A 23,574-nucleotide genomic window follows, 5' to 3' on the forward strand; every position below is an offset into this window, starting at 1 on the left:
AAGAAATATCCTCATTAAGAGAATCACGCTCATCCTGATTAAGAAAAGGAAGTTTACATTTATTTAGAAACTTATCCATAGCTTGTAAGTCAATACAAGGGTCAGAAGTGTATAAATTTGAATAGAATTCCTTGAAGCTGTTGTTTATATCTTTAGAAGTAGTACATTGGATTCCAGATTTTGTCCTAATCTTATGAATTGTCTTATCATTTTCTAATTTACGTAACTGTCTTGCAAGTAGTTTATGTGGCTTATCCCCGAATTCAAAATGTCTCTGTTTAATGAAAAGGAATGATTTACTTAACTTGTCTGAAGCTAATTTATTGTACTCGTATCTTAACTGTAGAATTTTTTTGTAAATTTCTAATGAGGGCTTTTGTGCATTTTCATTATCTAATTGATGAATTTGTTTCCCTAACTCTAAAAGTTTTGCCTTATACAGTTTATTTCTGGACCCCTGATACGATATAACACATCCTCTTAAAAATGCTTTTAGTGTTTCCCAGAGTAATCCTGGTGAAACATCGGGGGTATCGTTATTCTCAAAAAATATTTCCAATTGTATAAGCATGTAATCATAAAATTTAGGGTCACTGACAAGCCGAGGATCCATTCTCCACAACGGACGCGAGGATGTTAAATGATTAAAGGCAAGTTCAAATGTGACAGGCGCATGATCTGAAATTAGTATGTCATGGATCTTATTATTCATGACATTGGAAATTAATTTATGTTCTACCAAAAAATAATCAATGCGTGTGTATACATTGTGAACTTGTGAATGAAAGGTATAATCTCTCTCAGTGGGATGAAAAAGTCTCCATGTATCTACTAAATTAGAGTTATTAATAAATGCATTTAAAAAGTTCCTTGAATTGGACTGGGGGGCTCTCTTAGAAGATGATCTGTCCAGATATGCATCTAGGACACAGTTAAAGTCCCCCCCTACGATTAAATTAGTTTGAGACATATTAGGAATGAGATCGAAAACTTTCTTGAAAAAATCTGGGTTGTCATAATTTGGGGCATAAATATTCACTAACGTAATAGGGAAGGAATGTATTTCTCCATTTAATATAATGTACCGACCCTCTTTGTCTGCCTTCAAGGTTTTAAGTTTAAAAGGCACACCTTTTCGTATTAGGATAGCGTAAAGATTATGTCAGCAGACAGTGATTTTAAGTGTGATAGTAAAGTAGTGACATTCTAATGTAATCTAACATTAATGTTATAAGGTGATATTCCATAGAAACACATTAAACACGATCACTTTAAAGGGTTAAACAGGCTTTAATTTTTTATTAAACTGCATCATTACAAATCTACTCCCAGTGTCAAGTTCAGAAATAATAAAAATAATAATAAAAATCTGAAATATAGTAAAATTATTAAGCAGAACTTATTTGAATCCTTGAGTTACTATAGCTATCGTCACAGTCAGAGGTCAACATTTCTCCCGAATTGTGAATTTGAGTTTAATGGGGTGTTTAGAAGCCAGAATTCCAGTGTTGATGAGCTCCAGAGGAACCTGATTAAAAAAACATGTTGGTTTTATGTAAACTCAGATCAGAATGATTTAAGATATAAGTGTAGATGATTAGAGATCCTGACCTTCGTTTCCTCAGAAAGACTGACGTCGAATCTCTGCAGTATCTCAACAACAACCAGCTTTATGATGACGTGGGCGAACCTCATCCCGATGCAGTTCCTGGGTCCTAACCCAAACGGCATGTACGTATACGGCTCGATGCTCTCCTTATTCCTCTTAGTGAACCTGAAACAACATGGAGTGGTGCCATTTATATTTATTAAACAATAAAGTTCAATTGTTTAACTGATGAAAAACAGTTCAGGCAAGTGTGTTGTAACAAATCCTGATACGCTGTTTCGCAACAAATAACAACTGCTAAATAAATGACTTCCCACTCCTGGACTTCACCCTGAGGAATATTCCAGTCCAAACAGTGGTTAAAGGCGTTTCCTAAAAGGGCGGACTAATAGAAACTTTACTCTACTTGGTGGATGAATAAACCGGCTGATATATGGTTCGTACCTCTCAGGTTTGAAGGTGTCTGGGTCAGGCCAGTATTTAGGGTCCCTATGTAGGGTATAGATTGGGATCATGACGACCGTATCCTTTGGGATGGTAAGGCCCTTTATTTTAAAAGTTTTCTTGCAGACTCTTTGAAGACGAAAAATCACAGGATACAACCTCAGAGATTCGTTCAGAGCAGCATCCAGATAATCCATGTTCATCATAGTGTCATAATCAACTTCAGCCTGAAGACAAGACAAGAGGCAAGACGCAGTCACAACATTGTCCGACATCATTCTGTGTGTCAAACCCTGGCACTGTCCACATGTGGATCACAGTCTCCATGTAGACCCCTGTCATAGACCCACAGGTACCCCTGTCATGGACTCCATGTAGACCCCTGTCATAGACCCACAGGTACCCCTGTCACAGACTCCAGCTACAATCCTGTAACAGATTCCAAATATACACCTATACTAGACTTCATGTAGATCCATGTCATGGACTCGAAAGACAGTAATGTGCAGCTGGACCACATCTACTCAGTCTTCATGTACACCCCTGTCTGGGTTAGTGTGTGGGGACATTGAGTGTTTTAGTCTGAGAATTCAGTGTGTCTAATATTCTCACTTCAGTTGTAATGATGTGACAATGATCTAACACCATTCCACATCTTTTATGTGTGTAACTTGATAGTATCACCTTATGTGGGAAATTTGCATCGATTTCTTCCTGTAGTTTCTTCAGGGTCTCTGGATTACTGGCCAGATTGTGGAAGAGAAACGACAATGTCTTACTGCTCGTCTCATAACCAGCAAAGACGAAGATTAAGGACTGGGACAGGATCTCATGATCATTCAAACCTTCTGAGAACACACACACACACACACACGGCTTCAAAACTAATGTAACATTCTATGGGACTTAAAAATTAAAATCTCATAGTTTTTAGAAAGAAACATGGAATAATGTTAGCACCTGAAATATTTTTACTAGAGGAAATTACCTTTGCTTGTGTTTCCACCATTCAGATCGTCTTTTTCTGATTTCTGAGAATCAATCATTAACTGCATGAAGTCCACTCGCTTCTGCAAAAAGTGTAAAAAAACAAAACAATAAAATCTTAATACTACCTGAAGCGAGTAAAGACATTTTATCAGCCTTAAGCAGTTTATAGGTAATGAGTTGTACCTTATGATGTTGGTCCAAACGCTCAGACTTCATCTTTTGAAAAGAGGAGTAAAAGAAACCAGTCGCTTCGTTAGAGAAAATGGAGAGACCCATCTTCTCTAACAGAGGTATGACACAGGGGAACAGCGCTGTTAGGAACAGACAGAACATACACTATCAGATATAATGTACGTTTGTAACAGCGAGCAGAAAGTCCACAAATATAAACTGACTTTAAAGTCAAAGTTTACGCTATATATGTAAAAACAGTAACCAATGGTGAGGAACAGAGGGTTGAAGAAGTCAAACTGTAGCAGTTTCTTCATGTTGGACACAAACGAGTCGTTGGGGTTGTTAAGGGAATTGATATCAATACCAAACGCTGTGCTCGTCACCACGTCCAAACTGTAAGCCCCGAAAAACCTAAAACAACCCAAACAAATACAAAAACATTCATCCAAATTAATCAAAATGCAGAAATAATTGTGACACTGGATTCTGATGTTGCAAGACAGCATTAATACACACAAAGAATGAAAAAAATTAAGTGGAAAGGGTACTGGGCTTAAACCCACCAGGGGAAATCTACCTTTTTTTATTGTGTTTTTACAGTTATTCTGGGACGCGGGTATGTTAGTATGTTCTGTTAGTTTGGTTACATTACTAAATGTTGCACAATCATGCTGCAGTTTTGCCCCATGTGGTTCCTTAGACCTATTATTAGATGGTGCAGTGGTGACTCAAAACAGTAATGGCTCAGTAATCAGCAGGCAGTGGTTTCAGCTGCAGCACTGCTAAATCTGCTCCAGGGGGCGCTCTCAGCTTTATTGTTTTACTGGTAGGTGGCCACCAAAGCTCAGTAACGGTGCGATGAAACAGTATGTGCCCCTTCCGGATTTTTTGCATATTTTTCCACACTTAAATGGTTGAGAATATCAAACATATTTTAAAATTATACAAGGAAAGCCAACAAATACAAAATGCAGGTTTAAATTGATGATTTTATTTATTAAGGGAAAGCTGTTCAAACCTACCTGGCGACATGTGAAAAAGCAATTGACCCCTAAATACAGTATATTAACCGGCTGTGCCAGCTGTCACGAACGGGGTGTATTGGCGGGTGTTGATCGCTGTGGGCGGAGAGAGCACGCATAAAGGCAGAGGGGATTTTAACAAAAAGAGTCTTTTAATAAGGGTTGTCCCAACAATAATAAAGACACAAAACAAACGAAGGAACAAACAAACTCAAACAATACTTGAATGGGGTTAAGCATAGGCTCTCTGGAAGGACAGAGACAAAGGGACACTACCGGGCACTAATAGCTGTTACACTACGTTTAAGATTGGTAGCGAAACACAGGCTAAAGGGTGCCTTACACACGTCCTGTGGCGAGACACAGGCAGAAAGACGACTTACACACGTCCTGTGACGACTTACACACGTCCTGTGGCAAAACACAGGCAGAAGGACGCCTTACACACGTTCTGTGGCGAGACACAGGCAGACGGACGCCTTACACACGTTCTGTGGCGAGACACAGGCAGACGGACGCCTTAAACACATCCTGTGGCGAAACACAGGCAGACGGACGCCTTACACACGTCCTGTGGCGAGACACAGGCAGACGGACGCCTTACACACGTCCTGTGGCGAGACACAGGCAGACGGACGCCTTACACACGTCATGTGGCGAAACCCAGGCAGAAGAAGGCCGTACACACATCTTGTGGTGAGACACAGGCAGACGGACGCCTTACACACGTCCTGTGGCGAAACACAGGCAGACGGACACCTTACACACGTCCTGTGGCGAGACACAGGCAGACGGACGCCTTACACACGTCATGTGGCGAAACCCAGGCAGAAGAAGGCCGTACACACATCTTGTGGTGAGACACAGGCAGACGGACGCCTTACACACGTCCTGTGGCAAGACACAGGCAGACGGATGCCTTACACACGTCCTGGGGCGAGACACAGGCAGAAGGACGCCTTACACACGTCCTGTGGCAAAACACAGGCAGACGGACGCCTTACACACGTCCTGTGGCGAAACACAGGCAGACGGACGCCTTACACACGTCCTGTGGCGAAACACAGGCAGACGGACGCCTTACACACGTCCTGTGGCGAGACACCCGACGAGACTAGGCGGGACACGTAGAGACTAGGCGGGACACGTAGAGACTAGACGGGACACGTAGAGACTAGGCAGGACACGTAGAGACTAGACGGGACACGTAGAGACTAGAAGAAACGAGATAAAAAATAAACTAAAAGAACTAAACACAAAACGCCCACACAAATCACAGTAGTATAACTACTAATGCTTGACCCAGTGTTCCAGACTAAACTGCTATTTATAGATGGGTTAATGGCTACCTCGGCTCAGGTGTGCACTCGCATCACCTGACCAAGGTGCCTTCTTGGAGTCAGCCAACAAAAACTACAACTAAAAAACAGCGACCTCTGGTGGTCCTTTACACCATCCTTGGCAGCAACAACAGACATTTGCAATAACTGGCAACAATCCTTTGAGGACTTTTGGCCCACTCTTAGTTGGAGAATACATTGGATGGTCACAAACTGATAGCTGGACATTCTCCTTCAGGATTTTCTGGTAGAGATCAGAATTCATGGTTTCATCAAATATGGCAAGTCGTCCAGGTCCTGAAGCTGCAAAGCCCCAGACCATCACACTACCACCATCAGATGTCCCTGTTAGTATGATGTTCTTTTTATGAAACAATGTGTTAGTTTTACACACACCTTCCAGAAAGGTTAACCTTGTCTCATCAGTCCACAGAATATTTGTCCAAAAGTCTTGGGAGTAATTAAGATGTTTTGTGGCAAATGTGAGATGAGCCTGTGTGTTCTTTGCCTTCAGCAGTGTCTTTCGCCTTGGAACTCTCCCATGGACGCCATCTTTGCCCCTTATTGTTAAATCATGAACACTGACCTTAACTAAGGCTAATGAGACCTCTTCAAAGTTTGTCTTGGGTTCCTTTATGAGCTCCTGCGTGAGGCGTCCTTGTGCTCTTTGAGTGTGGTATGCCGGCCGCTCCTGAGGGTTCATCACTGCTCCACGCTTTCTCTATTTGTGGAATATGGCTTTCACTGTGGTTCACTGGAGTTGAAACCTTAGAAATGCCTCTGTGACCCTTTCCAGACTGACACATGTCAATTACTCTGGTTCTTAACTGTTTGTGAATTTCTTTAGATCATGGCACAAAGTGTTGCTTTTTTAAATCTTTTAGCGCACTTTACTTTGTCAGACAGTTTATATTTAAAGGATGTATTGGTTCAACAGGTCTGGCAGTAATCAGGTCTGGGAGTGGCACGTGAAGTTTAACTCACTTTTCCAAAAAAAAAGCTGGTTAATCACAGGTGATTTATAATTCGGGGGTGGGGCCATTTACTTTTTCACATAGGGTGAGGAAGGTCTGGACAGGTTTTTTTCCCTTAAAAATCGTTGTGTTATCTTTGTATACTATTAGATTTTTTTAATGACCAAAATCATTTAAGTGTGACCAAAGTAAAAAAGACTTTTGTGTGATAATTCACAACACTACACGGAAAATAATCAAAAACTAATCCAACAAAGTGCCCCTAAAGCCAGTGCAGACGGTGTGTTTATGGTGTACAAAACCTTGTACAGAAGTTTCCTGTTTTTTATTTGCGTGTGGTTTTATTCGAATCTATTAAAGTCATTCTGCAACAACAAGACCTACACTGACGAGCCACTCATGGTCCTGTTAAATGTCTCATATGTAAACAGTTTATGCTTTAACATTTCACTGGAACGTTTCAGTTTACAGCATACACACACACACACACACACACACACACACACACACACACACACGGATGTTGTGAGTTATGTGTTAAATCAGATTAGAATGATTTACTCTCTAATATCTGCTGCTTCTCCTCGCTCTGATGTCTTCTGCAGGTTATCAGTCAGTGACCGAGATTGAGATTTCATGATCTCAAACATCTGAGGAACAGGAAATGGTCTGAGTGTGTGCTTAATCATTAATAAAAAAGAATTTATGATGTTTATACACAAGCGCACACACCCACACACACCTCGTTCAGTCTGCTGCTGGTGAATGAAGGAGAGAGAACGCTCCTGATCCTCTTCCAGTCCTCGTCCTCAGCGTGGGGTAGTGCGTCGTACAGGGGGCCGCTTAAACGGACATTCTGAAAAATAAATCCAAATGATAAAACATTTATGGAACTCTTCATAAAGTTAATTCAGAATGGCTTTATATAGTATTATGTTCTTAGTCCATGTTTCCTCTCCTTTTTGATGTTCCCTCTCTCTCTCTCTCTCTCTGTCTTTCGGTCTGTCTGTCAGTATAAAGTGTGTGTGTGAGTGTGTGTTTTCTCACTCTGCGGTTGGTGAAGTGAGAGTAGCACTCTTTAACCATGACAGTTTTAATGATGTCTGAGTCCAGGACACAGAGGGCCGGCTGTCTCGCCTCGTACACGCTGTAATAAACAGCACACAAACATCAGTTACCTTTCAGTACGTTCCCGAACGCTCGGCCCGTGTTCTTCATTATACAGAGTGTAGAGTGTGAAGTGAAGTGAGACTGTAACACACTCACCCCCAAATCTTACCGTACTTCTGAAAACACTCCATATCAAAGTTATGGATTCCCTAAAACCCAGTGAGAGATATTCTGTAAATAACACTCACACTGAGTTTATCATTTAATGCAGTCTTTATTCAAATCATCTTTATAATATAATATAAACTCACCTTACGATACTCTAACATGGTTCCAAAAAACGGGACGGGTTTAGGACCGGGAACTCCCAAACGCTTAAAGAACCCGTACGGCCAGTACCCATACCTGAGGAACACCCGGCACAGGAGGAGGTTTATACTGGATGGAATCAACATTATACAGAGAAAAACACAGACATGTGCAGCTCCTGGTATGTCCTGTTTTACTCACACTAATAAACAGTACAAATAAACTCTCGCTCTCTCTCTTTCTCTCTATCTCTCTCTCTCTCTCTCCCTCTCTCTATCTCTCTCTCTCTCTCTTTCTCTCACTCTTTCTCTCTATCTCTCTCTCTCTCCCTCGCTCCCTCTCTCTCACTCTCTCACTCCCTCTCTCTCTCTCTCTCTCTCTCTATCTCTCACTCTCTCTATCTCTCACTCTCTCGAATACTGCAGCCTAGGGTTTGCCTGTTATTTAGTGTAACTACAACGTGCTACCTCATCTAAAGTTAAAACCCTTCCCATGCATGTGGGAGTGCTGAGACTGGGAACTCCTTCAGCAAATTTTAAATAAATGTCTCCTGAATTGTTAATGCACCATGAGATGATACTGTTCATGCTAAACTATAAAGCATTAAATGGTCTCGCGCCGCAGTACCTGAGTGAACTGCTAGTGTCTTACAATCGGCCACGCCTACTTCGATCAAAGGATGCAGGCTGCTTATCAGTACCGCGTATTATGAAAACTACAGCTGGGGGCGGAGCTTTTTCTTACAAAGCCCCAAAGTTATGGAATAGTTTTCCAAATAATTCCCTGTTGAGTCTGGTTCCTCTCAAGGTTTCTCCTGCCATCACAGGGAGTTTCTCCCTCAGCACCGTCGCTCTCGGCTCGTTCATCGGATCATTTCAATTTACACACATCTTTCACATTTCATACAAATTTCCATCATTTTCTTTTGATTGTGTAAAGCTGCTTTGTGGCTAAGAGTATTGTTAAAGTATTGTTATACAAATAAATTGAATTGAATGGAATAGAATATGCAGTCAGGTTATACAGTAAGTACAGTATAAGCCATAAGGATTTGGAAAGTGAGACAGTGCTGGTAATTGTGCCCGTACACACCAGTGCAACAATATATGTAGTCTGTCAGCTTTAAATCAAGGTTTTAACGAAATAAAAAGGCTTGAGCTGTTTAGAAATGATAGATTCTCTCTAATTATACAGACTCAAGAGTAAATGGACAGCTGAGTAGTGAGCAGTTTGATGGCCAGTTTTGGCTCTTTCTTGACAAATTCAGCAGATCAGAGGTCTGGAGTTGACTCCATGTGTTAAATCCGTGTTTGGTGTCTGTTTATGGGAACACTGAGTCCAGAGAGGTTCTGATACAGCAGGACGAGGCCAACACACCTAAATGCTGTAGACCTGATAGGACTGATTTCAAAAGCAACCCAAGACAAACAACTGGAGGATTCTTAAAAGGCTCAACACATCTGAGCTGCTTTTCACTTACTCACGTCTCACATACACAGTGACTGAAGGGTCTGCAGTAAAGCAAAGGCAAAGCAGCTGGAGGGGGAACCTCAGCATGAAGTGATGGACATGAGCTCCAGGCATCACTGACTGCACAGGCTTTACAACCGAAGCGTAAAAATAAAGATAATATTTATGGCTGTTAGTTTGTCCAATTTTGACCCTGTGAAAATGGAGGGACTTTGTGAAAAACAGTCAATGCAATATTTTCCACTTTGTGAAAGTCTACACTTCAGTTCCATCTTGGTAGCTTCATGCCAAATCCATTGAGGTGGAGTACAGAGGCACGAGTATGAACAGTTACATCAAACACAATAAACCTCCTGAAATGCTTTTGAATTGCCTTCGGAGTTTAGCTCCGTGTTCTCAAAGCAAAGGAATATAAAAAACGATATATATATATAGATATATATATATATATATATATATATATATATAGATATATATTATACATAAACAATAACAAGAAACTAAATATAATTAACAGAAATAAATGAAATAGTTGTGTGTTAATGATGATCTAAAGGACGTATGGTTTTATAGAAGAGATGATAATTAGATGAAATGAGCCAGTCGTCTTGTTTGTCCTCGTACAGTCCTGAGGGTGTACAGACTTTTTCACACTTTATTGTTTTCTGTTGCTGAGAGAGATAAAGAGAAATATGTAAAGCGGTACTTACAGCAGGATGAGGCTGATGAGGATGACGATCAGAGCCCAGGTCTCAGCCGAAAAACTCCACCAGAGCTCCATCCTGTCTTACTGGTAGGACTGGTGTTAGTGGGAGTGTTTATTAGTATTTATTAGGAGTATCTGTAGTCGTATTAGTCGTATATGAACTCTACAGTCAGAGGTTCCTTCAGTTTGAGAGACAAAAGAGCTGAAAGAGAACACATTTAGACCACACACTTACTCATGCTATTGATAAACACACCCCCTCACACACATACACACACACACACACATACACACACACACACACTGCTTATCTCAGTGCAGCCGAGGGTGTGAAAGGCTGCCATGTTCAACTTCCTCTTTAAAACCAGAAACATTTAATATAGAAAGAAGGTGAAAAAGAAATAAGTATTGTAATTCTACAATGTTATAAAAGTTCTATCTCTTTAACACAAAGTACCACATCATTGAAGGGAAATGATAAATGGATTTTAAAATTACCTACTAATAAAAATCTGAAAAGTGTGGTGTGCATTAGTATTTACTCCCCTTTACTTTGATACTCCTAACTAAAATCCTCCAATCAGTGGAACCAATCACGTTCAGAAGTCACCTGTGTAGTGGTTAGCACTGTCGCCTTGCACCTCCAGGGTCTGGGTTCGATTCCCAGCCAGGTTCAATTCCCGTCTATGTGTGTGGAGTGTGCATGTTCTCCCCATGCTTGGTGGGTTTCCTCCCATAGTCCAAGGACCTGCAGATTAGGGCTTATTGGCGTTCCCAAATTGTCTGTAGTGTGTGTATGTGTGTATGAGCCTAGGGTGTACCCCACCTCGTGCCCTAAGCCTCCTGGGATAGGCTCCAGGCCTCCCGCGACCCTGAGTACAGGATAAAGTGGTACAGTATAGACAAGGAGTGAGTGAGTTCACCTGTGTGTAATTTAATCTTAGTGTAAATACAGATGTTCTGTGAAGCCCTCAGAGGTTTGTTAGAGAACATTAGTAAACAAACAGCATCATGAAGCCCAAGGAACACACAAGCAAGGTTAGGTTATGAAAATATATACCAAACTCAGAGCATCTCACAGAACACTATTCAATCCATCATCTGAAAATGGAAAGAGTACGGCACAACTGCAAACCTACCCGCAACATGGCCGTCCACCCAAACTGACAGGCTGGGCAAGGAGAACATTAATCAGAGAAGCAGCCAAGAGGCCCATGAGAACTCTGGAGGATCTGCAGAGATCCACAGCTCAGGTGGGAAAACATGTCCACAGGCCAACTATTACTCGTGACTCTGGCCTTTATAGAAGAGTGATAAGAAGAAAGCCTTGAGGGCCTTGCTCCAGGGCCCATGAGGGGCAACTTTTTGGTGGAGGGGGTTTGAATCTAGGAACTTCTAACTAACTTCTTTAGTCCAATGACTCAACCACCCTCAGCAGGGAAGCTGGTCGGAGTTGATGGAAGGATGCATGGAGCCAAATGCTGGACAATGTTACAGAAAACCTGTTAAAGTCTGCAAAAGACTTGAGACTTGGGCAGAGCTTCACCTTCTAGCAGCACCATGAGCCTAAAAATACAGCCAGAGCTACAGTGGAAGGGTTTAGATCAAACATTCATGTGTTATGTGTTATATGAATGTGTCAATTTCACTCTTTAGATGTGTGAAGCTGGTAGAGACACACCCCACAAGACCTGCAGCTGTAATTGCAGTCAAAGACAGTTCGACATGAAGTCAGCCTGGTGTGAAGCTCAGGTCGCGTTATCTGAGCATCAGTGTGTGTGGAAATAAACAAAAACAGTCAGCACGATTTGCACAGGCATCGCTTTTGCAATCTGCTTTGCACATTCGTTTCGCCCACTAACCACTAATATACAGTCTAACCTGATGTGGTGTGTCTCTGTGTATCTCCATGCTATACTTGATACTGTATTTGCATTGTATAAATAGTTTATCAGATGTTATATGTTAACGTGTAGTACTGTGCAACAGTCAATATAATAATGTTTAGAATTTTCATACATTAGTATTTCAGCAAAAATGCTATCGTAAAGGAAAATATTCTTAGGCCAGAAAAGAAAAAAACAGATTATGTAAAAAAATTTTGTTTGACAAAAACATAAAGAAAGCCTTTGAGATTTGCTGGTGTGCAGAAGAAGCAGGTGTGATAAACTCCTCAGAAGGACTGTGACTGGTTCTGCAAGATGTACGGTTCTATGGGTTACTGAGTGGAAGGTCGGCGGTTCAAGCCCCAGCTCCACCAAGTTGTCGCTGTAGTGCTCTTGACCAAGGACCTTTACCCCTGTCTGGGGTTAATATGTTTATTAAAACAGCAAAACACGTACTGGCTAAAATGCTCTGGGTTTTAAGAGCTATGGAACGTTATAATAATCCCAGTGCACGTGGATGTGGTAATGTCTCCAGATCAAACCCAGGACAGTGGAGCTGTGCGGACGCTTCCCAATCATGCTCTCTTGTACATTAGCCTATGCATGTTCACTATCAGCTATAATAAGAGCTTTTTGTTTCTTCCTCAAAACAATTTCCACAAAGTCTAAACCACATGGTTGTCAAGATGTCTCTGTGTGATATAGTGGTCCAGTTCCCCTTGACTGTACAACTATGTGGTTTAGACTTTGTGGAAATGTTTTGAGGAAGAAGCAAACAGCTCTAACTATACTGTAGCTTATCGTGTACATTCATAGGCTAATGAAGAGGGTCTGATCCTGAGCCATTTCCATAACTGGCCCTTATTTAGCATAGACGTGTGACACTAGTGATGTGAAAGTAACATTAAATCATAAACAACAATAAAATAAAACAGCCTGGCCTTTACCTACGCATCAGCAGAACTTGCTAGATGGAATACTTTGGTTTAAACAAATGCAAATGAACACGGGAACTTCTTTACTCTTGATCTTTGGTGTTTATTGGTATCATGGTAATGGAGAAATGTCGAATGGTTACATATTTTTCCTTATGTAATATTACTGCTGTTTCACAATAAAGTATTATATCCAGGGGAACACCTTAAACATTAAACATGTTACACTGGTATCATTACTCACCCAACACCAATCAGCTTCAATTACAAATAAAGATTGAGTGAAAGTTACAGTAAAAAGTGAGGTCTGAGAGTCTATTAGTCACTGCGTCTGTTGTCACAGGGGGTCACAGGGGTCACGGTTCGACGTTTCCCCGAATTGTGAGTTTGAGCTTTATTGGGTCTTTAGGAGCCAGAATTCCAGTCTTGATCAGCTCCAGAGGAACCTGATTGAAAACGAATGATATTTACTACAGCTGATAAAAATACGTCCAGGAAGGTGATCACCTTAAACACCAGAGATTCATTTAGTTTTATGTAAACTGTCAGAATGAGCTACAATATTACCAGTGTTAGCATTACGTTAGGTTTAGATGATTAGAGAGAAAAGATCCTGACCTTCGTTTCTTCAGAAAGACTGACGTCGAATCTCTGCAGTATCTCAACAACAACCAGCTTTATGATGACGAGGGCGAACCTCATCCCGATGCAGTTCCTGGGTCCTAACCCAAACGGCATGTACGTATACGGCTCGATGCTCTCCTTATTCTCCTGAGTGAACCTGAAACAACATGGACCTTTAACAAAACAAAGCTATAATTGAACTTCCTAATTAATTATTGAAACACTTGTATTTTGGAATAAATCCTAAGAAACACCCACTAAGGAAAAGGTAACGAATAATAATTTGACGACTTTATTTATAAAACTTAACTCGGTAACTAATTTAACAAACAAATGTCTAACATCCAGCTCAGGCAAGTTTCAGCCAGACCACCAGAGGGCGTCCTCATCGTGAAGTGACTGAAGCCTGTTATATAAGAGCACATGGATGAGGTGTGTGTGTGGGCAGGGTTACGCGGGACAGTAAGTGGTCTTAATTAGACTGTGAATGGAAGTGGGCGGTGAGAAGGATAAGGGCTGGGCGAGCTACTGTATAACACAGTAGTGTAAAAGTCTACAAAGTGGATTCTCAAACCTCAAGCTATATATCATGAATGTGAGACCAGAGAGAGTGCTAAAGCAAGAAGAACTTAATCAGCCAGAAACACGATGGACAGCAACAAAGCAGGACTGTGTGATGGACGCAGCAGAATAAAGACTACCGAAGTAATACAGGAACTTAGGAATAGGTTCAGTCTGGAATCATCAGGGTTGATTGTAACCTTTTTCCATCGCTTCAAAGTTCAATCTTTATGCTCTGAAGGAAACTGAAGCCTTTTATCTGATGAGTCTCACTAACAAATGGCTTTCTTATGGACACACAGCTGTTTATCCCCAATCCTGTGAGTTCTCATCACACCAAGTGTGTGGAAATGCTTTTACTTTCACTATTAAACCCACAGTACCTCCGATCTCCACTGGACATTTCCACTATGGGACTTCACCAGGTGTTTAAGTAATCTTCTATTCACCTTGTTTTCCTGATGAAATTTCCATATCCTTGTTTAATCATGTGTTGGACAATCTGAATTTCAGTAACATTTTCTTTTAATTGGGGCATGCCAGTAATTTGATGTATTTGAAATGGCCAGCAGGGTCACGGCGCTGTAGTGGTTAACACTCTGGTCTCCTTGCACCTCCAGGATCTGGGTTCATTTCCTCCTTGGGTCTCTGTGTGTATTCTCCGGGTTCCCTCATGCAGTCCAAAGACATGCAAATTAGACTAATTGGTTTTCACAAATTGCCCATAGTGTGTTAATGTGTGTGTGCCCTGCAATGGATTAGCACCCCGGGATAGGCTGCAGGCCCGTCATGACCCTGTATACAGCATAAAGTGGTAAGGGCTGTAACTTTGGTGGTTAAGTTTCTTAGAAATAAGAAAGATGATATTATTCTAGAGGAATCGTCCTGGGCTAGCCTGCAGATGTGAATAAGTATCATGAAAACTGAAAGTGTACTACACCGTATAATCCACCAGTCCCATACTTAGCTATCTGTTAGAATTGTAATTTTCCTTCTGGTCTTAAATATATTCTTCTTCTGGACATTAGGAAATTCCTATAATTGTGTAATAATAGTTTAAAATGTCAAAAATATTGGGCTAAAAGTTATCACTGACTATATAGTGTAATTAAACAGAACAATGAATTAGGATCTCCTCGTTCACTCTTGTTGGTGGATAAAGAAATCTGGCTGATATACGTTTCCTACCTCTCAGGGTTAAAGGTGTCAGGGTCAGTCCAGTATTCGGGGTTCCGATGTAGGGCATAGGTAGGGATCATGATGACAGTATCTTTTGGAATGGTAAGGCCTTTTATTTCAATCGTATCCTTGCAGACTCTCTCCAGACGAACAGCAGCTGGGTACAACCTGAGTGACTCGTTCAGAGCAGCGTCCAGATAGTCCATGTTCATCAGTGTGTCATAATCAACTGCTGCCTGAAAAGCAAAAGACAAGACACAGTTATTATAAAACACTATCTCAGTCTGTCTCAAAAGCTGTCTCAGTCTCCTTAGAAACCTTTGTCAGGGTCTGTGTGTCCTCCATGTCTTGGTCTCTGTGTAGACCTCTATCTGGGTCTTTGTGTCAACCCTGTCTCTAGGCCCTTGTGTACCCCTTCCTCCACATGGACTGGGTCTGGGTTTCTGCACCAATCCCTCTTCAGGCTGTTTGTCAAACCCTGCAGCATGCAAACTGCTTTCTAGGTCTGTATGTCATCCCTGTCTAGGTAGACCCTGAGTCTGGGTCTCAGTGTGCTCCCTGTCTCGGTCTCTGTGCGCCCCTCTTTCAATCTGTGTATCAATCTGTCTGTGTCTCCATATAAACCCCTACACTGGTCTCTGTGTATAACCTTGTTTGGGTGTGTGGGTCATCCCTGTTTTAATCTTATTGTGGACACGTCTCACTCCTTGTGTCCGCCCCTGTCTTGGTTTCCATAATCTTCCAAATATGTTGGAATACCCCTGTCTTGGTGTGAATGGCACCATCTAGACCCCTTTTTTTCTGTTTGACCCATGTAGACCCATGTTTATGTCTCTTGGACTCCATGTAGATCTCTGTCTTTCTTTGTCTGACCATGTAGACCCCTGTGTTGGTCTGTCTGACTCCATGACTCACTCCAAGATAATTATATCACCTTATTGGGGAAAGTTGCATCGATTTCTTCCTGTAGTTTCTTCAGGGTCTCTGGATTACTGGCCAGATTGTAGAACAGAAATGACAGCGTCCTGCTGGTCGTCTCATAACCAGCAAAGATGAAAACCATGGACTGGGACAGAATCTCATGATCACTCAGACCTACACACACACACACACACACACACACACACACACACACACACACACACACACACACACACACACAGAGGTAACCAATGCACGCAATCCTAAAGATTGGAGTCGTGTGTGTTAGCTGGTGTAACATAGAAAGTCAGTTTTTTTGTTGATCACATTCCAACATTTAGAGTTTAAAGTTTTGAATATAAATAAAAACAAAACAAAAATTCAGGAAATTTAAGGAAGATTTTGTTCAATGCAGAATAATGGAAGTGTCTTTAATATGTATATTGGAAGAAGTTACCTTTGTTTGTTTCTTGGTTGTTCTGACTTCCTTCTTCTGATTTCTGAGAGTCCATCATCAGCTGCATGAAGTCCACTCGCCTCTGCAGAAAGCCAGACATGAAACCTCTATAAGACTTCAATAATATCTTAAGTTTGTAAAGAAGATTTTGCTTTTTTTTATATTGGCAGATTATTTGGTTGTACCATGTGTTCTTGGGCCAAACGTTCAGACTTGATCTTTTTCAGAGAGGCGTAAAAGAAATCTGTCACTGCGGCTGGGAAAATGGAAACGTTCATCATCTCCAGCACTGGTCTGATAAAGGGGAACAGCACTGCACAAGGAAGAGGACAGCAAATATATACACTTACACTGACACATTTTTCATATTTAAGAAATAAAGCCATCAAGTCTAGCATTTCAGCTTTACTTGAAGTGGTTTAATGAAGAATATTATAATATTCGGTTTGAAATTACAGACATTTCTCCAAAGTCCCTACTACAGGCTGAAAGGTAAATGGACAAACGTACGTTATCATAAAATATTGTTTCATTTTTGAGTGAAAATCATTTGCAGTCAATATTTGCCTGAAGTCTGGAAGCTCCTGGAGGGTTCCTCCTGAAGCTTGACTGCTTTACTGCAGACCCTGCAGTTGCTGTGTGTTAGGTGAGGTCAAGTGACCGACTCCCTTTAAAGAACACTCCAGTTTGGTGCTACGTATTGGGTTTTTATCCATCTGTCCTTACGGTTCTGCTGCTTTTGAGTAAATATGAGCAGAAAGTAGAGTTATATACACTTATACACACAGAATTCATCCTGGTGCTTCCATCAGCAATTAACCCCAGTGAGACACTTCCACTGCACCCTACATGGACTTAACTTTTAAAAAAATATGTTTTTCTAAAGCTTTAGTCCACCATTTCTGTTCTTGAATGCTTCCAGTTGATGAATCTTGAGTAAACACTATAAAGACATCTCTGGATTGTTGACTTCCTAGGCCCCCTAAAGTTCCTGTTCCCTATCTCTGCCTGATTATGGCCTCGTTCACTTGTTTTGACATATTTTTGGACTCCATATTAAAAGTTTTCTTCAACAGAAAAAAAATCTAACATTTGGAATTAACTCCAGATTTTTTATTTCTTTAATTTTATCATAAAATAATGAGAATACAGGTGACAGTGTTTACGCCACTAAAAAGGAAAGACACAGCTGCCTTTTTAATGCAATATTATTAATCCACTTTAAATAAAGCTGGACATCTATTATTTAATCACATCTTAACTGTTTAATTTTGACTTAAAACAATTACCAATGGTGATGAAGAGAGGGTGAAGGAAGTTAAAGTTCAGCAGTTTCTTGATGTTGGATACGAACTGATCTTTGGGGTTGTTCAGGGAGTCGATATCGACACTGAACGCTGTGCTCGACACCACGTCCATACTGTACGCTCCGAAAAACCTAAAATGGTCAACAACACCATCAAATCAAATCAATTTTTAGAACTAAACATTAAGCAGAAAGTCTGTGGCACTTGTCCTGTGATACCACCTCATACACATGTTCTCGACATCATTGTAGGACACGGTGTGTGTGTGTTATTCAGAGTGCAGGTTAAATCATCTATAGGCTGGCACGGACGCCCCCCCGATGGCCCCGATCCCACTGATCTAGCCTGTGCTTTTAAAAGAGAATGCAAAGCTCTACTTTAAGTCACCCTGACAGGGACACAAAACGATAAATGCTAAAAGTTTTTTATTTCTGTGAGGTAGGTTTTATATCAGCTTAAATCATTTACTCTCGAATATCGGTTGATTCTCCTCCCTCTGAAGTCCTCTGCAGATTTTTAATCAGTGAACGAGAATGTGACTTTATGATTCCAAACATCTAGGGAACAGGAAATAATATCTATTATTAAGATAAAGTATGTGTTTATCTTTAAAAAATGAATAAATCTCTCTCTCTCTCTCACACACACACACACACACACACACACACACACACACACTCACACTCACCTCCTTCAGTCTGCCACTGGTGAATGATGGAGAGAGAACGCTCCTGATTCTCTTCCAGTCCTCGTCCTTGGCGTTGGTCAAGGCATCATATAGAGGACCGCTTAGAGGGAAATTCTGAGTTATATAAAAATGATACATTCACTTAAATCACATGTAGAGATTTTCGTTATTTATGTTTTTAGTTATTTATAATCAATTTGGATTGTTCCTAGGACATTATGTCTCTCTTTGCCATCTTTCTTCACACCTCGCCCCTACCTCATACTCTCAGACTGTCTCAGACCTGGTAACACCAGCATGCACACCTCTCCTCAACCAAGCTAAATTAGATTACAGCAAGTGTACTTATGATGTCATGGTCGCAAAATTCATCACCACTCATGTCAACCAGAAGCCACGGTTTACAGAGAGATAGAAGCTTTGAATGCAATGGTAGAGCAGGTGAAGAGGCAGCGTGGAAACAGCAAACTTGTCCAGTGAGATCTGTCTGGTAAAGAATGATTTAAGCCAAGTTGCACTCAACTGAACTTCAGTTTAGTGGTATACTGTATATGGAGATATATTCAGATATATTTGGCAAGGTATTCTGGCCCTCAGCGTCTACAAGATTTCACCACATAAGGATTCCAGCATTGTAGATGATCACTCCGAACCCTTCAACAATCTATTTGCCCCACACTATCTGTGCAGCATCTGCTCAAGGACTCCCAGACTAGGTTTTAGCTTCTACACTTAAGGTTTCAGACCTCTGGACAAAGTTCTCCCCACTTCACACATACAGTATCACCCTGTTCTTTTTTGAGGTGTTCCCTGCCCCTCTGTGTACCTCCATTGTTTCTTATATCCCCATGCTCGCTATTTCTGGTGCATGTTTTATGCCTGGTTAATACCATGGATGTTTTCAACAATGTGTTTTTTGTCACACAATATAAGTGTGTGTGACTGTGTATGTGTGTGTGTGATCTCACTCTGCGGTTGGTGAAGAGAGAGTAACATTCTTTAATCAGAATGATTTTGATGATATCTGTGTCCATGATACAGAGAACTGGCCGTCTTGCATCGTACACACTGCAATTAACAAACACCAGACAAACATCAGATTTCTGAAATAACATCATATTTAATAGCAGCAAAATGATTTAGGACAGTTCTACACAAATGTTTTTATCAGACCCAAGTGATGCTCCAGTGAGGGTCAATGAGGAGAGGCAACGGTGCCCTGTGCACTTTTCAACCTCCTCTTAAAAGTGTAGGAAAAAGGATTGCTTGACATGGCCGAAAACACCAGCCCATAGAACATCTACAGGACACAATCGAAGACTGGCCCCAAACCATTTCCATCGTCCACCAGCATATAGAACAAGCATAGGCTGTGGACCGGATGATCCTGCTGTACTCTACATCCAACTGTAAGTTCCTGGCCAGTTCAATATACTGTTAACGAGAGGGTTGGGTCTAACTACCAACTGCAGCAACTGGGTAATAATAAACTTCTCTGCTTATCATATCTATCTCCCAGAGAAGTAGATATAACCTCTACCTGCTGTCTCAGTGCTTGCCCATTGGAAGATTTTTTTTAGCCTCACATGCCATGTGCAGCACAACATACAAAAATCCGCCAAGAGTTATTATTTGACGAGGCCCATGCCCCCTTAATCCTGCCAACAAGCTATTGAGGAAAAAGCTGCCCTCTGCCTCAAGTGTACTGTATACCCATGTACTGTAGAATGATTGGTTCATTTCCACTCTTAACAAGGGCAGGTGACCCAAGACAGCTTTCACCATTACAAGGGGGCACCCTCCAGGTCATTCCTTTTGGGTTCCAATGTGGCCAGTTCTTGATAGACATCATCCTGAATCCTCACTGCCAATACACAACAGCATATCTAGACAAGTGCCATCTGGTGGTCTAAATCACAGTACCTGGGTTATTGCATTGACAGAGGGCTGTTCAAGCTACAGGATAAACGGCTCAAAGCCACCTGAATTCATTCAACTGATGCCCAAGAATTTGTGTACTGTATAACTTTGTGCATAACTTCTCCACTGTAGCCTCGCCCCTCTCTGATTTAACCATGCCAGTGAGAGTGCTATGACCTGACACTGCAAAACAAGCATTCTGGGCACAAACTCACCTAATTTATGGAACCTTGACTTTGAATGCCCCTTCGATCTTGATGCCTTTCAGACAAACTCTGTTTTGTATGAGATAGAACCCTCAGGTTTTATCAACAGGGTATACAATTAAATAAAATCCAGATTGTAACACACTCACCCCCAAATCTTGCCATACTTTTGAAAACACTCCATATCAAAGTCATGGATTCCCTAAAAATGACAGATAGTCTGTAAATAAAACTGCCACTGAGTTGATTATTTAATGCAGTCTGTATTAAAATAACATTTATAATATAATAGAATAAAATATAATATAATAAAATAGAATAGAATAGAATAGAATAGAATAGAATATACTCACCTTACGATATTCTAATAAGGTTCCTAAAAATGGTATTGGTTTAGGACCTGGAACTCCCAAATGCTTAAAGAAACCATACGGCCAGTACCCATACCTGAGCAAGAAACATTACAAAATTTGAAGTTGTATAGGTTATATATATATAATGAGAACACATTGAACTATAAGTATGGCCAAGGTATTGACTGCTAGCATACACATATCGTATTAATATTTCTTTAGTACTCGAAATAAAAAAAATCCCTTTCTAAACTGTTTGACTGATGGAACTTAGTTAATAACTCAGGGTAATTTTCTATTCAATAACTCAAATTTCAAAGCACTTTTGTAAGTCCCTCTGGATAAGAACATCTGCCAAATGTCTAAATATGAATGTAAATATCCCATAAAAAATTGCAGAGTAATTGCTCTGTAGCATTGTATCTAATTTTATTGCTCTTGGTTCTGTCATTTTTACCGAAGCCTGATGCTTTAACGCTGTTAATGTCCCTCCTCCCACTGGTGGTATTTGTTACCTGTTTTTTGTACCATGCACTTAGATTATATGTTAAATTTGTTTACAATCAATTTCCTTAAGAAATGTGAAATTCATATGCATGCACCTCAGCTGTCTGATCAGGAGTTCTGGTAGAGAACTTGTTACAGCATGTGGCTGACTGATGGGAGACCAACAGTAGAAGTTCAAAGAAGTTGACTGGCAACAACCACACCACACGTTTCACCACTTCCTACGAATACACTAGAATCGGATATCTGTCAAGATTATTCTTAATGTCATCTGTACTTCTCCAGTATCAAGGGTCTCAAGGAGTTTTTCTTCACCAGGAATGCAATTTTTGTTTTATAGAGGTCTTTTGGTTTAAAGAGCGGGATAAACTCTGATCTGAAATGAATAGTCCCTGTAATTTTTTACCAGGGGAACTTACTCACCCTTACCTAGGGTCAGTGTAGAGGGGCAAAATAGGCTCTCAAGGTCTGTATCTTTGTAGCATGATGTGGTTGGAACAAAAAGGGTCTCAAGATATGGTTTAAGCCTGGAAAATGGCCTGTAGAGACACAAATATGATAATAGCTTGCTAGCATCATTTTGCTAGATCTTGCTATTTGCCTAGGTCATCTACTCCTTAACTAGCCTCATATCCAAGGTTTATGTAGCCTGGATAGCCCCAGCAGCAGTGAGCCTGTGTAAAACTGCTAATCACTAATGAATAAGACAGTCCACCAATCTCTATTTTACTGCAGCAGGCCTGACCATGTCTTGAGACAATGTCCTGCTTAAATGCAGAGCAACTTGACTGCAGGATGGGCATCTGCCCTACAACATGCCTTCATATGGTGAGTCCAATTCATTATCTCTCTTGTTATCTCTCACTCTTTCTTTATTTAACCTACCTGTTTAGATTATACGTTTAGGTATGGTTGATGCCTGGACAGCATCGGTTGATTTGGGAGCAGCCAGCAAGGTATGATGAAAGAGTGCAACATTCCCATACAATCACTTCCGCAGTGTCTAAGCGTTTCCCCATGAGGATGCATCAGTAATGGCTCTATATCAGTCTGCACTGAGACCATTAAAATACAGGTCAGCATCTTGTACCAAGTCAACATAAGGCCCAACACAGTCCTCGAAATGACCTACAAATCACTTATTGGTCCCCCTACAGTCAACAACATTGACTGTCCACCCTCCAGGTGGTGTTTGTGTTCTAAATGTAAGAGCTCGGAGAACCCACCTGTCCAAACATCTGCTGTGTATCTACTTGATGTGTTACATAAAACCAGGTCATGGAGATTGTACCATTGATGTTCTACATACCTCAGCAAGCCTAGAAGGAATGCATCCAGGAAGTGTTGCAGCAGGGCCATGGAGCAGCTTAGATCAACAAGTTAAAGTGATAGAGAGTGAGTGAGTGATCACTTACAGCAGGATGAGGCTGATGAGGATGATGATCAGAGCCCAGGTCTCAGCTGATAAACTCCACCAGAGCTCCATCCTGATTACTGGTAGGACTGGTGTTATTGGGAGTATAATAGTATTAGCAGAAGTGTTGGTAGGATGTGAAGTTTAAATTCAAAGGTGCTGCAGTCTGAGGTTCATGTAGTGTGTGTGTGTGTGTGTGTGTGTGAGTGAGAGAGAGAAAGAGCTGTAACATTACACTGTTGACCCTCCTACTACAGATAAATGCAAAACACCACACACACACACACACACACACACACACAGAGACACAGAGGTAATTTCTGCACACGATCCTAAAGGGCGGAGTCGTGAGTGTCAGCTGGTTTAACCCCTGAGGACTTTGTAAGGAGAGTGTGTGGCCTTTATGTTTGTGTCGGAGAAAAAGGAAGAAAAAACAGAACTGTTACACATTCAGCACTTTATAAAAAC

At 41.0% G+C, this 23,574-nt stretch overlaps 2 protein-coding genes across 4 annotated transcripts in view; both read right to left on the reverse strand.

Moving 5' to 3' along the window:
* LOC128506171 (cytochrome P450 3A30-like) overlaps window positions 1-23,309 on the reverse strand; it is a 35,349-nt gene extending 12,040 nt beyond the window's left edge. Inside the window, exons 1-13 of one of the 2 annotated variants that reach the window (XM_053476488.1) lie at window positions 23,108-23,309; window positions 21,186-21,279; window positions 20,982-21,034; window positions 19,675-19,774; window positions 18,707-18,820; window positions 18,487-18,575; window positions 18,001-18,149; window positions 16,897-17,024; window positions 16,712-16,793; window positions 16,268-16,428; window positions 15,343-15,569; window positions 13,588-13,750; window positions 13,057-13,415 (exon numbers count right to left, since the gene is read on the reverse strand). In XM_053476488.1, coding sequence (XP_053332463.1) covers window positions 13,326-13,415; window positions 13,588-13,750; window positions 15,343-15,569; window positions 16,268-16,428; window positions 16,712-16,793; window positions 16,897-17,024; window positions 18,001-18,149; window positions 18,487-18,575; window positions 18,707-18,820; window positions 19,675-19,774; window positions 20,982-21,034; window positions 21,186-21,279; window positions 23,108-23,178 — 1,521 coding nt within the window. In that variant the 5' untranslated portion in view covers window positions 23,179-23,309 and the 3' untranslated portion in view covers window positions 13,057-13,325. Of the gene's footprint in view, window positions 1-13,056; window positions 13,416-13,587; window positions 13,751-15,342; window positions 15,570-16,267; window positions 16,429-16,711; window positions 16,794-16,896; window positions 17,025-18,000; window positions 18,150-18,486; window positions 18,576-18,706; window positions 18,821-19,674; window positions 19,775-20,981; window positions 21,035-21,185; window positions 21,280-23,107 lie in introns of those variants that run through there. The other variant, XM_053476487.1, reaches the window with a different exon arrangement.
* On the reverse strand, window positions 1,277-10,361 carry LOC128506175 (cytochrome P450 3A30-like). Of its 2 annotated transcripts, none has more exons than XM_053476493.1 (13): window positions 10,153-10,361; window positions 7,975-8,068; window positions 7,820-7,872; window positions 7,601-7,700; window positions 7,296-7,409; window positions 7,115-7,203; window positions 3,480-3,628; window positions 3,227-3,354; window positions 3,042-3,123; window positions 2,738-2,898; window positions 2,054-2,280; window positions 1,612-1,774; window positions 1,277-1,528 (listed from the first exon to the last, which is right to left on the reverse strand). In XM_053476493.1, exons 1-13 carry the CDS (start codon window positions 10,221-10,223, stop codon window positions 1,445-1,447), a joined length of 1,515 nt encoding a protein of 504 aa, XP_053332468.1. In that variant the 5' UTR covers window positions 10,224-10,361; the 3' UTR covers window positions 1,277-1,444. The 2 variants fall into 2 exon arrangements, with proteins under 2 accessions (XP_053332468.1, XP_053332466.1); XM_053476491.1 differs by having other exon boundaries at window positions 2,738-2,901.
* Window positions 23,310-23,574: the final 265 nt, after the last annotated feature.

The sequence above is a fragment of the Clarias gariepinus genome, chromosome 18 (assembly GCF_024256425.1).
Source record: "Clarias gariepinus isolate MV-2021 ecotype Netherlands chromosome 18, CGAR_prim_01v2, whole genome shotgun sequence".
Lineage (NCBI taxonomy): Eukaryota > Metazoa > Chordata > Actinopteri > Siluriformes > Clariidae > Clarias > Clarias gariepinus.